The sequence below is a fragment of the Carettochelys insculpta genome, chromosome 15, assembly GCF_033958435.1.
Source record: "Carettochelys insculpta isolate YL-2023 chromosome 15, ASM3395843v1, whole genome shotgun sequence".
Taxonomy (NCBI): domain Eukaryota; kingdom Metazoa; phylum Chordata; order Testudines; family Carettochelyidae; genus Carettochelys; species Carettochelys insculpta.
In genome coordinates this window covers 28,872,893-28,886,737 of record NC_134151.1, presented here as the reverse complement: position 1 = coordinate 28,886,737, position 13,845 = coordinate 28,872,893, and the positions used below count along the sequence as shown (strand labels likewise).

Sequence of the window (13,845 nt, the reverse complement as noted above, 5' to 3'; positions counted from 1 at the left end):
TTTCCTCTGCAACAGTGTGGAACTGAATTGAACCATTTGTTGCCTATTCCACCTACCCTAGTGTTCCCTAAAATTCTCCGGGGTAGTTCTCAGGGGTCTTTGGAAACTGAAATAAATTTACATTTGTTGTTAATCTGAATCTTCACGAGTCTGAACAGGATATCAGAAAGTTACACGCCTTACACTTAGTCAGCTTGAATGGTCTGTATTTTGCTTGTTAAATATTTAATACTATTATGGGGCAAATCTTGCAGTCCTTATACTTGCAATCTTTAGTTATGTAAAATCCACATGGATGACCTGCTGTCAGATTTAGGCTTTTTACTCTAACTGCTGCCAATAGTCACCCCACATTGTTTGGCCCTATCTGAATTAATAAATGGGAGATGCACTATTGTAATGCCACATGGATTGCAGACTATAGAACGCTCTGAAGTTTCAGTGATATATGCAATTAGTAATTTAAGTCTGACTTTTCAGCTTTTCAAAAAAGAGACAATGGATACGTTTATATAGCAATGTTATTTTGAAATAACAGTTTTGAAATAACTTTCCTAGCGTCTACACAACACAACCACTATTTTTAAATAATTTTGAAATACCGGTTGTCTTATTTCAAACTAGGTAAACCTCATTGCATAAGGAATAGTGCCTATTTTGAAATAGGGGCTGTGTACTCAAGTAATTGAACCTATTTCAAAATAAGCCATAGTATGTCTATTTCAAAAAAGGCTCTACTGTGTGTAGATTTTGAAATGGCTGAGTGCTATTTCGAAATGCATTTTGTGTGCAGGTGTGTTATGTTGAAACAAGCTATTCTGGAATATCTCTTCTGGAATAGTTTATTTTGAAATAACTCTGCTATGTTGACATAGTCTATATATCCCTGCTTTCAATGTGTCCAACAGCGAGTAGTAGACCAAAACATTTAAAAGAACAGTTACAAAAAAATTAACTGCAACACATTTATTCCTAAACTGATAATTAGAAGAATCTGAACTTATTTCATCTATGCATTATGTTTCTTTTTTTAACTAGTTATTGGAAATTTTAATAAAACAACACTCTCTTTTGCTTTCACATGCTCAGATGCTATGCTGAGAAGCATGTTATAAGAACCCATTTAGAATAATATTCCTGTTTTTTGGTGAGGTGATATAAACTTGTTCTGAATTAATTGTCATGAATGTATGTTGACATCTCATTGATTTAATTTCTTGAAACATCAGACACAAATATTACTATATTACGAATATCTTATATATTTATTTCTAATTGAAGAATGATAATTGCACATAACTAACAATCATAGAAACTTTAATTAGATATTTCATTGAATGGCAAATAATTTAACTTACCCAACAGACTCTTCCCCTTACTTAGCTTTTGAATCCTGTTCATTTCGTTCTGGCAAGGGAGACCTTAAACATAATGTTTGAAAATCAGTTTCCAGATGGTATGGGACAGACTCTATAATGATTGGCTTCACTATTTACACGAAATATAGTCTATAGTACACTGGGGAATGAAATAGCCCCATATGCTAGTAACACACTGCAAAACAAATGTCTGTCATTAGCTTTACTAATTAAAAAACCCACAATACACTATACTTAATAATGGTGTTTTGGGGACATTTGGGCTGTTAAACAGTTTTTACTTCTCCTTCATCAAACTGAAATAATGCCAGGTTTCTAATTTATGATTGGCTAATAGAATAAATTCCACATTAATAAGAACACAAGTTCATACACTTTCTGTTAGCAATAGACCCAATTCTTGGATTTGAGTGCCAAGAGTTTGATTGCTTCTTTGTTTGATTCACCACTGGAAAAAACAAACAAACATGTAATTGGCAGTATGTGCCATTACTATACAATGCCCTTTCTCACCAGGGGTAAGAAAAAGGATTTTTTAATTTTTAACTGAAATGGGCTACGAATTACCAATTCATTATAAATGGCAGTGCAGTCAAAATGTAAGAAAGATGCTGACACTTAGAAAATCCTTACAAATACTACATATTTGAGAAAAAGAGAAACCAGAACTAATTTTTACCATGACAAATACGATATGACTCTGAATATGTTAACATTTTTGAAGATAAATGTAATGATATCACAGAGCAGTAAAGAGTACTACATTTTGCAATAGTCTAAACAATGCTATTACTCAATGCTTCTATAACAATTTTCATCTGAAGGTATCCAAACACATTACAAAACTGGGTAACCATGACTATTTCTGTTTCACATGGACAAAATGAGATATAGGTGTACTAAGTTTGTCTGGCTAAACTTAGGTAACTAATTCCATATTTAGTCACCTGCATGAATAACTTGAGCTACACAAGTGAGATATATATACCTATCTCATAGGGCTGGAAAGGACCTTGAGAGGTCACTGAGGCCAGTTCCATGCCCTCACAGCAGGACCTATCACCATTACTAATAATGTTTTCTTTATTCTATTTGCCCCAGATCCCTAAATGGTCCCTTCAAGGATAGAGCTCACAACCCTGGGTTTAGCATGCCAACATTCAATCCACTGACATATTCCTCCCCACCCCAGGAGCACCTACAATTCTCATTAACTTCTATGGCAGCTGCAAATGTTCAACACATATCTGGCTACTCTTACTTAGGTAGCTGAATATGACTCCCAAGTTTGAAAATGCTCCTTAGAGTCCCTTAACATCATGTTCAATGCTCTGACCACTGGATCTATACTTACAACCCTTCACACTCATCTCAGGAAGTAGGGCGATGGCTGTCTTCCACAAACATTACTAACAATAATAATGATGGAAAGACACTTTGCCAAAGTGAATTTTCTACACCATTATTTTAGCAAATACGATCATGAAGTATAGACCAGTTTCACTGACAGAATGGAATGACTTACCTGCTGGCTTCTGAAAGCAGTAGCACCACTCATTGTTAGACAGCTTTCCATCTTTAAAGGAGTCACATGAGTTGAAGAGGGGTTTAATGCATGGCTCATATTTATCAAGATAAATTGCATTGATCTCTGAGTGATCCAGCAGGAGGTCATAGTTCATATCAAGTTTGTTGAACATCCAGCCCAATGAGTCCTTACAGATAGGTAATATGCTGGTGTCAAACCCTAGTAGAACACAGACAAACCACCCTTGGTTAGTCACATCTCAGAGGCCTTAAATGCATCCTTGCTAATTTATATGTTGAACCTCTCTCACCTGGCACCCTCAGGACCTGACCAATGTCACATGAGAGAATTTGCTAGACTATGGGAAGTCAATATAGTCTAGCACATTGCGGACACTTTCACTGATTCCTGGGCTCTTAGAAGACACTTAGGGGCAAATTACAGCTAAATAGCAGCTCAGAACACTGAGCACCAGGACTGGTGGCTGAAAAAAAAACTTTATGGGACTACAGGAAACTTGGCCACAGCCATGATAAGTGGTCGCCAAATCATGCCAGATTACGGATGTTGCAAGACGAGTGAGTTCTGGTTTAGAAAGGTTCAACCTTTATCATGTTCTCTCTCTTGTGCGCTCTTTTAACTGAAACATGGAGCAAACTCGGTTTCATATTAATCCTTCTCTGGCTAAACAGTAGGACACCAGAAGAATAATCAACCAAGAATGAACAAATTGGTTGCATCAAGTCAAGCTCAACACTAGATGTGATTCTGACCCAAACCCTGGATAAGCATACCAGTTACATGTTGGAGAAACAAGAGAGTTTGGGGTCTGCATCTGACTACAGCAAATGATGTTCACTTTTACTCAAAAATTTATCCAAACTTTTACTTTCTCTCTTTTTTTCTCCTCTACGATCAGTATATTGGCTAAGTTTCAGGAGCAGAAACACCATGAGAAAGTTTAATGCATTTTCAAACTACCTGAAATCAGAAAGCAGCAGAAATCTCAAAAGAAAGCTTGTTCTTCTGAGGCTTCCTCTCATCATCTACATCAGATGCAGGTCTCTTGCCTTCCCCTTTGAGACACTGCACAACTTTGCCCCTGTCTGTGGTCCTGCTCTTATCACTTTGTACCCCTACTTCCTGCTGCCTATGTTCTCCCACAACATTCCTCTTCTGCTCTCCTCACAACTCCCTTTGCCTCCTTGCTGCTGTTCACACTTGAAACTCCCTGCACTAAGTGACCTCCTTTTTTATGTTCTCAAATCCCTTCTGAAGACCTACTTCATTCACCAATCTGCTCAGCTCTAACCCTATGTTTCTGCAAGATGTAACTCTGAGCCTTGTCATGTATGCAAACCTGAATTATCTTTAGCTGCCCTAGATTGTGAGCTTCTTGAGGTGAGTGAGGGTTGTGTGAAAAATCACAGTGTGGGGTTTGTGGACACCACAAGTGCACCTGAAATTGGGGCATTTGCCCTCATGTATCACAGCACTACTCTGTCATCTCAGCCTGGTTCGATCTGTTGCAGCAGAAGAGGATTCTGCTCTCCCAACACTTCAGGGAACATGCTCATTTTAACATCCTATGTCCACAAAAGAGGCAGCAGGAGCACCAAAGGAACACCGCAATGTGTATACATGCATTTCTGCCATCTGTTTAAACACAACAAGCGGCACCTCATTTCAGAAAAGTTCTGGAGTGAGGAGACGCCAAGTTGTGTCAGCAAGTGGAACACTATGTGGTTATATTATATCCCACAAAGCTGGAGCAGGTAAACAAAAAGAGGAACGTACAGGCTATGTTTGCCAACTTTCTAACTGCAGAAAACCAAACACCCTGACCACCCTCCCATCTCCTGCAGCTCCACTTGCTGATCATCCCAACCCAGCCTCCCACAACACTGACTCATTTCCACAGAAATGCACATTTAGGCTCCACACCCAGAAGGCTCAGGGCTGCACCCACTTGAATGTGGGACATGGAAAGTGTGATTAGTGATTCAAATACCATTCCCCTCACAGGGAGAGATTTTAAACACCAAGGTCAAATTAACTGTTCTCCAACAGAACCTAACTGACTCAAAAGGAGCAAGACTAAAGAGATGATTGCAGGAGCTTGATTCTTCTTGCCTTCATCCCACTGTTCTGCTAGGGAATCCAATAGTGTTGCAGCCACTCTCTGACTTCCCTAACACCCAATGAACCCTATAACATGGGCAAAAAGTTATGATGCTCCTTGGTTAATGACTGGTTAAATTGTTTAAATGTATGCTTTAATAGACAATACTTGCAATGTGGCTAAATTAGGGTTATGGGAGTCTTAATGTTGACATTTCCTGACATTTATGTTTAAATATTTAACCTTAATATTGCAGTGATGTTATTTTAGCAAGTTCATTATAGCTCTTTAATGCTAAAATGGTGAGGTTGCACACAGTGTAATTCATGCTGCAGAAGGAGACCCCTCCCTATTTTACCATCCTGCTAACCAACAGATTTTCTAGTCTGCTTCCTTTTCACCTGTACTGTGTTCAGATTTGTCCTGAAGCTGGGAGACAGGAAATTGTTAGAGCAGTGTTTCTTAAACTATGTTCCACGGAACACTGGTGTTCCATCAACAACAAGCAGGTGTGCCGTTAGTGTTTGGAAAAATGTACCCATGGTCTATATTTTCTAGTATTAAAACCAGATACAAAGTTACTTCTTCATTGCTATGATACCTGATTAAATTACTTCATTTTGTTTTGCTGTATATGTTGCCGTTTGTTGTTTTGTTTTGGTCTGATAATATTGAGTAAGAAAATTTTCACAGATGTTCCGCATTAAAAATATTATTGTTTGGTGTTTTGTGCTCTCAAAAAGTTTAACAACCACTGTGTTAGGTCACCATGTGAACACTTAGCCTATGTTCAGTGCCCAGTGTACCACATTGCACATCAAATCAATACTTATTGTCTGGTATACATCAAAAGTAATGCAAAGGGTTGTACTCTGTAATACACTGGGTTATTTGTCTATCAGTGTGTGCCACAAAGAAAATATTGGAGAGGTGCCCTTAAACAAAATTTATTTGAAACATAAAGTGTCTGTATTCAGGCCTGAGGGAGAATACCATAGACATTGGTCCTAGTGAACCCCTGCCATTCCCTTGTGCCCGTCCCCTTTTGTGCTACCTGGGGTGTTGGTAATAGCACCGTATGACCCACTTACTCTTTACAGGCTCCGACAGGCACCACCCAGGCAAAGGTCCTTTGTGTACAGCAAGGCATGGCTGCTGGCATGGCTCCTGATGCACGCCCCGCAGAGTGGGTGGCTTGCAGTGGCCACCTCAGTGGCAGAGGCCAGCCCAGCCCCAATTCATGTCCCCTGGATGTTCTGACAGAGAGACACTCACCTCCATGCACTGCCTGCTGGGAGGGACTGCCCTGCCCAGCCAGGTAGGTTAGCAGCTGCTGTGTCCCATTTGTGGGGCGGGGGTGTGGGACACACAGCGAGTAAGGCTAGCTGTCCCTGTCCACTGACCGGTGCTCACTGTGAAGCTATGTTTGGGCCCCACGATCCGAGACCCCTGAGGGGAGAGGGATGCAGAAGCACAAATGCTGACACAGTAATGTTGCAGCTCCAGTCTGCTGGGCCAGGCCAGCAGGGTGTTTAGCTGCACTGTGCAAATACCCTAAAGAGCTCAGCAGGGCTGAAGTGGAGGTTCCCCGGTAGGAACAACAAAGGAAGAGAGTTGCAAATATGGAGTATCTCCACCTGACCTCTCATCTCGAAGCAGCTGCTGGCCATTTCTGGGGAGCAGGGCCACTAGCCAGGGCAGCTGGTAGGAGAAGCAGAAGAGTGGGCAGGAGTGGGGGTGTGAGATGGAATGAGGGGTATGGGCGTGGAGTGCAGGCTGGGGTGCAGGACTTTGGGGTAGGTGGGTTAGGGGCTCCAGACTGGAGGTGCAGGCTCTGGGATGGGGCGGGGGGGGATGAAGGGTTTGGGAGCAGGAGCATCTCCTGTCTGGGACTGAGGGGTTTGGAGTGCAGGAGGGGTACAGACTACAGGAGGGAGTGTGGATGCAAGAGAGAGTTCAAGGTGCAGGCGGGGCCCTTAAACAGCCGCTGCCCTGAGTTTCCCAGGTCTCAGAGGATTCTCTCTTTGCATCAACCCTGGATGCTTGGCTCAGCCAGTGCAATAAGAACAAATACTTTTCTATTCTCTCAGATGTTGGGAAGAGGGGGAGAGACTTTCCCACGATAACAGGAACTGCGCCCCACGAGGCGTCTTGCCATTTGTTAATAACTTCCATTTCAGACCCCCCACCCAACAGCTGACCCTGACTCACTGTACGCTTTGGGCTACTCTGGGGGCTTTCCCAAAATACAGCAGCTCCAGGGAGAGAGCTATGCAGATCCCCACGTGTCCCCCTGCCATCTGCAGTGACTGCCACCCCCACCTTTGTCCCTCCACGCAGAGGCCTCTGCACCAGCTGCGGTCCTGCTCCACTTGGGCCAATTCCTAGGGAGAGCAGCCCAGCTGTAGCCCCCTGTTTCAGTCCCGGTGCAGTAGGGTTTCCTGGCTGCTCTATGGCACATGCAGCCCAGTTATCACTGGGAGGAGAGTGACTGGCTCACAGCCTGTTGGCTGCTGGTTGCATGGTTCCAAGCTGGGCCCAATGCAGCTCCAGGGAATGGGGACAGGTCGTGCTGATTGCATGGGCCTCTCCCCTGCTGCTGCCTGCAGGCAGCTCTCGGGGATCGGGCCTGGCTCCTCTCTCTACTCCTGCTGGCCTGGAAGCAGCAGCCCGGGCGGGGAGCAGGCTGAGGGCACTTTGCAAAGGCCACACCGCTGCTCTGCAGGGAGCCCCGGCCACGCTGGTAGCTGCTGTCCAGCGTTAACCCTGCTGGCCCTAGCCTGCAGCCATCTGTCAATCCCAGCCCCTCCGCTCGAATCCATCCCCCTGCATTGCCTCCACACTCTACATAACGCTGCCACCCTGACTTTTAAAAGCAAGCTGACAGCGTCCCTTTCCAACCAACACTGTGGTCAAAAACCAGATACCTGGCAACTCTAATACAGAGCTATGGAGAAGACTCAAACCAAGCTGTGTGTGGAGGGGGGTAGGGAGCGGAATGCTGGCCCTGAATACAGAATTCTGGTCTTGTTGCAAGATGGTCACTTAAAAGAGAAGCTGGTGTTTTAAGTCACCTGCTGAAGTTACTGTAATTACATCTCCAATGCATGGTACAAATGCTAACACCCATTGCAGGAAAGTATAATTCCTAGTTTGCATCTGTGGAAACTGACAGGAAGAACTGCCATTCTACCAAAGATCACAAAACATGCCTGTGCTAGTCAGGGCGTTGTCCTCTGTAATCCTAGCAACTGTGGCAGTGTTGGGTACCCTTGCACGCACACACAGTGACTATGTCTACACTGGTCCCTCCCTTCCAAAAGGGTCATGCAAATGTGCTAGGTTGAAAATGCAAAGAAGGGTGCTTTCGAAAATGGGGCTTACTTTTGAAGGAGTCCTGTCTACACAGCTATTTTACATTTCGAAAGGCACTTCCGATGTGGTGAGTGGCTGCCATTATGCAAAGGAGGTGGTGAATATTCATACCAGCACCTTATTTGCACTTTCAACCTGGTGTGTTTGCATGCCTCTTTCAAAAGCGAGGGGCCAGTGTAGATGTAGCCAGTGTAAAAAGGACCTGCCAAGTGCACATGGTGAATCAGAGCCCATGGTCAATCCACTACCCAACTAGTCTCTCTTCTGTTCGGCTGACCTTCTTTTCAGCACACCGGGGAGCTTTGTCTTCCATTTAGAGGGGCTTTAGGGTGTGTTGTCACTTCCTGGTAGTGCAATTGTGTGCAACAGTCGACCCCTGTTCTCCTCAATCTTGTGAGGAGTAAGGGAGGTCAACAGGAGAGTTTCTCCAGTTGACGTCTCTCAGTGAGGATGCTAGGTAAGTTGATCATAGATAAGTTGATTCCAGCTCTGCCACTGCCATATCTGGAACTGCGTATCCATGATCAACTTTAAGGTCTAGTTTAGAAGTTTTAGGCTCCTCTACTCTTGAGAATCAAGTTTCATCTCCAGATGCCCCTTCTGAAAATCAGCACATGGGTGGAATCAAACAGAAAGCCTAGACTAGTGCTGCACGGTCCTCTCTTAAATGTTCACTCAAGAGAGAGTTAAGTTGCACTCTGGAAACTGCTTTCTTTAACTGCAACTCCCGCTGAAGGTCTCCAGTGACACAGTGGAAGTGGCAGAGGGGTTAAGTAAAGGGAAAGTTTATGTCATTCATTGCACGTTTCTCTACCAAAGAGGATAACATCGTTTCCTTGGGGCTGAAGACAACTCAGGCAGGCAAGAGAAATCATGCTGAACATTTCATTACCCCATCTCCTGATAGCTGCTCCTGCATTATCTGATTTGAGTTTGAGTACACCAAACAGGAAAAAAAATACATGTAATACACACACATATATCCTGCTCCTCTTAGGCAAGTAGTGCCATTGACTTCAATAATTCTGCTCATCTGAGGAAGGAAAGCAGGATTTGTCCTTTGTGCAAACATGAGCTGAGCAAACTTCTGTGGAAGGCCCACCCTCCCACAGAGTGCCTGGAAGGGAGAGCTCATGTGTGGAGACCTGCCTTCTGCTGGAATCACCTCTAGGAGGCAAGCTCAGGACACTGCAATAAGCAGGGAGTGGAGCCTATGGGGGCCACAATGGATTGGCTGACCCTTCCCTCCGTGGAGGCATTCTGTGTTTTGGTTTGTGTGTCAGACTTTGGAGGGGTATGTCTACACAGCAGCCTTGTTCCGCAACAGCTTATTTTGAAATAACACCAAAATTGAAAATGCAAATGAAGCGCTGATTTACAAGTCTCACACTTCATTTGCATAATCTTGTCCAATCGCTTTTTCAGAAGAGATGTTTTCACAAAAAAAAAAAAAGCCTCATAGAGTTCTTTCAAAAAACAAATAAAACACCCTTTTTTGAAAGAACTCTGTAGACCTCATTTTTTTTAGGAATAAGGGTTCTTTCCAAAAAGGGTTTATTCTTTGAAAGAACTCCATCTACACTGCTTTTTTTCCAAAAAAAAAATCTCTTCTGAAAAAGTGATTGGAGGAGATTATGCAAATGAAGCATGAGATTTGTAAATCAGCACTTCATTTGCATTATCAATTTCACTCATTTGCATTCCTCTTTCAAAAGCGGAATGTAGTGTAGATGCAGCATAAAGCTTATTTCAAAATAGAGCCATTGGATGCAACTACGGCTTATTTCAAAAGAGGCTCTATTCCTTGTCTACACAATGCATACTTTGAAATAGCTATTTTGAAATAGCTGGAAATAGGCACTGTTTGTCATGGAATGAGGCTTACCGATTTCGAAATAAGCTGACTGCTATTTTGAAATTATTTCGAAATACTGGTTTCATTGTGTAGATGCTAGCAAAGTTATTTCAAAATAAGGGCTGTTGTTTCAAAATAACTTTGCTGTGTAGACCTACCCTGGGAGACGTGCTATCGCTCAGATATGTGATTACATGGTCTCTTGTGCAGATGGGGTATTCCTCGGTCACTCCTCTCTTTGGCAGGCCACCTACTTATTGTGTGTTGTTTGGCTCATGCACTCTGGCTGGGAACAGAGGCAGCACCAGGATGGGAGGAGAGGCTAACAGACTTGCCTGACTTCTTCATGTGCCCTGTGATTTGTGTGCTATTTCTATGACTTCGCTCCCTTCCCTGCTATGTGGCTTTGTCTGCATGTACAAAGCACATTCAGGGACACAACAATGGAAACTTTGCAGACTAAACTGTACAAGACAGAGACGAACCTGGATAAGATACTGCACTGTGACCTGGGGTCAGTGGCTGCATCAAAGAGGCAGTTATGCAAGGTCACTTCGGAAGACAGTTAATTATATTAATTTAATATTTATCTATTGCTGCTGTAGTAAAAACACAAGGGAACTTTCATGACATGCTCAGGCTTTTCAGGCTAAGATTCATTGGGAAGCACTTTTACTAAACAGACAGTGCGGTGTATAAGGGTATGTCTGCACAGCAGTCTTATTCCAGAATAGCTTATTTTAAAATAATGCTGGTACACATAAAAATTTGTCTAGCTATTTCAAAATACAGCATCTACATACTAAGGCTACGTCTACACTACATTCCCCTTTCAAAAGGGGAATACAAATGACAAGATTGGAAATGCAAATGAGGCATGGATTTACAGATCTTGCACTTCATTTTCATATTCTCACGTGATCTCACTTCCAAAAGAGACTGTCTTCTAAACAAAAACAGACATGTAGATGTGGTTCCTTTGAAAACAAATGCCATTTTCTAAGGAACCCTTCTTCCTATTTTTTTTTTGTTTCCTATGTTGTGTTGTAGATGCTAGGATAGTTATTTTGAAATAACTTTGCTGTGTAGACTTACCCTAAGTGGTCAGATATTACAGCAGCAAGGGATAGATATTACTAATGAAAAGGTTACGGTCAGGATGGCCTTCCAGCATGCAGATGAAAATCAGGCATGACATAACTTCAAATTGCCTCTTCATAAAAGTTACTTCCAATAAACTACCTTCCTCCAGGTCAATATTAACAGTCAAAATCAAAAATGCTGAAACTCAAACCCACTTCCTCCCAACTTCAAATTTAAAACCAAGAGGACTCAAGGGACAAACCTGATTTTACTGTGCAAAGCTCAGAGGGCTGAACTCTCAGGGCACTGTACTGGAAATTGTTTGCAGAACTCCTCTACTGTACAATTGTAAGTCACTGCTAGCATGCATAATCTTTTGTTCAACGCAGCCAGAATTCGCCTCACCACTAGACAATCAGCCTGAACAACCATAAATGAAGTAACTGCATTTGTGGGGCCTCAAGCCTTACGATAAAACGTGACATAACACACTGGGTAAAATAAAGCCTGTTTACTGCATTTTTAAAGTGAATATACTGCTTATCTAGCAAAAGATACAACACAGGCAGAATGTACCTCAGTCATCCCACCCATTTTTTTTTTGGCCTTTCGAAATGATACTTTTACACTTGGCTTGCCAGAGTTTAAATTCCTTTCCATTTTCTTCAATAGGATTTGACTTGCCATTTTTAAAAGAGGTTTTTCTAGTCTGTAATTAGCTCCTTTACTTTGTTGTTTAGCAATAGTGGATTTTTTGGGGGGCATCTTACTTTATTTTTTTTTAAATAAATTGGGGTATGCGTACAGTTTGACCCTTTCTTACAGTGTTTTATTTTAATTCCATGCAACTTGTAGCCATTTCCTTCTTGCTACTATATCTTTGAATTTCCTCATAACCAGTCTCCTCATTTTTGTGTTGCTCCCCTTCTTACATAGTTAGAGGCAACCGTGGAGAGTTTCTTTGGAATTTCCTCTCTATATGCATGTTACATTTAATTGCAGTAGGACCAAGATTAATGATGGTTCAACCATATTTACTATATTTGAGTTTATGCTTTCTTTCCCTTATAGCTCCCTTATCCACCAGTGCATCCTACTCTGCCATTCCTGTTTGTATGTATCCTACATCTGTACCCTGCTATAACCACATCCGATTATCATTATTTTACCCAGTTTTTGCGATGCCTATTAAATCAACATCTTCATTTAATACCAGTTCACTTATCTGAATATTTAGACTTTTTGCATTTGTATATAATCAATTGGTCTTGGTCCAGTGTTAGATCTTCACAAGGAGACCAAAGATCAGATGTACAAAGAATGTCTTTTTACATCCCAGCAAAGGAAGATTTAGTATCATCAATCTGGTTCAGGACTCAAAGGCTTCAGAGAAAAATGTGCTCAGAACCTTCAAAGGAAAAAGGTTTGGGTCCAAAGCAAATTCACCTCCTGAAGCCATTCTCAGATTTGTATCCAGTTGCATCTTGCAACACTTACATAATAAATGCATAATTTCAGATTGCTGTTGAAGAAGTCAGTGCCTCAAAATATTTTAAATCTCTTGACTGTTTAAAAGGAATGACTTTTAATGTGTAACTAAATAAGTTGGAACTTTCTTACACTAAAGATGTATTGTAAAATAGTTGCAAGGCGATCTTGTCTTTGGCTCTGTCTACATTATCGTGGAAGAGTGACATGCTCAGGGTTGGTCATCTGGGGTTTGATTTTGCATGCCTGGTAGGCAAACACAAAATCAACTTACTGGGATCAGCAGTCAGCCCCTTTACTCCTTCCACATCTCAAGGAGTAAGGGAGGTTGACGGGAGATTCTCCTGTTGACCTTCTTCAGTGAGGACAGCGAGGTAAGTCAACTGGAGATATGTCAATTCTACCCACATAATTGCCATAGCTAGAATTGCATGTCTGCAATCAACTAACTTGCCTAGTTTAGCCACAGCCTGTGTTTGGCCTTTAATGGATAATTTTTAAGAACATAAAAATGGCCATCCTAGGTCAGACAAAGTCTATCTAGCCCAGATCGCTGTCTTCTGAAAGTAGCCAAAGCCAGGTATCCCAAAGAGAACGAGCAGAAGAGGTAATCATCACGTGATCCATTCCCTTTTGCTCATTCACAGCTTCTGATGAACAAAAGTAATATAGTGGAGAAAACAAAAAGGGTCCTCTGAAAGGCCCCAGGGCATGCTAGAGAGAAAGGCTCTTCTGCCTGCCCAGAGACTTGAACAATGGACCTTAAGTTTGATGCTCTACCCACTGCTCTATCCAGGAACCGTCACAACTCTGAGCAGTACATTCTGGTCTACACAGTATCTCAGTGAAAAAAGAGCAAAAAGGAAGCAACGGTCTGGCATTGGCCAGCAGCAAATTACCAACCCAGATGCTCTATTCCTTGCCCTTCCTTCAATAAGAGTTTTCAATGTGTTGTAGCAGTGTACAGGATGTGGTTACGGTGCAAGCTGGTGTGCTGCACATAAGTGTTGCAGTG

General features: G+C 42.3%; 1 protein-coding gene across 1 annotated transcript in view; it reads right to left on the bottom strand.

Moving 5' to 3' along the window:
- The window catches only part of SPOCK1 (SPARC (osteonectin), cwcv and kazal like domains proteoglycan 1), a 610,788-nt gene that overhangs the window by 18,968 nt on the left and 577,975 nt on the right, over positions 1 to 13,845 (bottom strand). Inside the window, exons 8-9 of the mRNA XM_075009740.1 lie at positions 2,905 to 3,126; positions 1,359 to 1,421 (exon numbers count right to left, since the gene is read on the bottom strand). Coding sequence (XP_074865841.1) covers positions 1,359 to 1,421; positions 2,905 to 3,126 — 285 coding nt within the window. The remainder of the gene's footprint in view (positions 1 to 1,358; positions 1,422 to 2,904; positions 3,127 to 13,845) is intronic.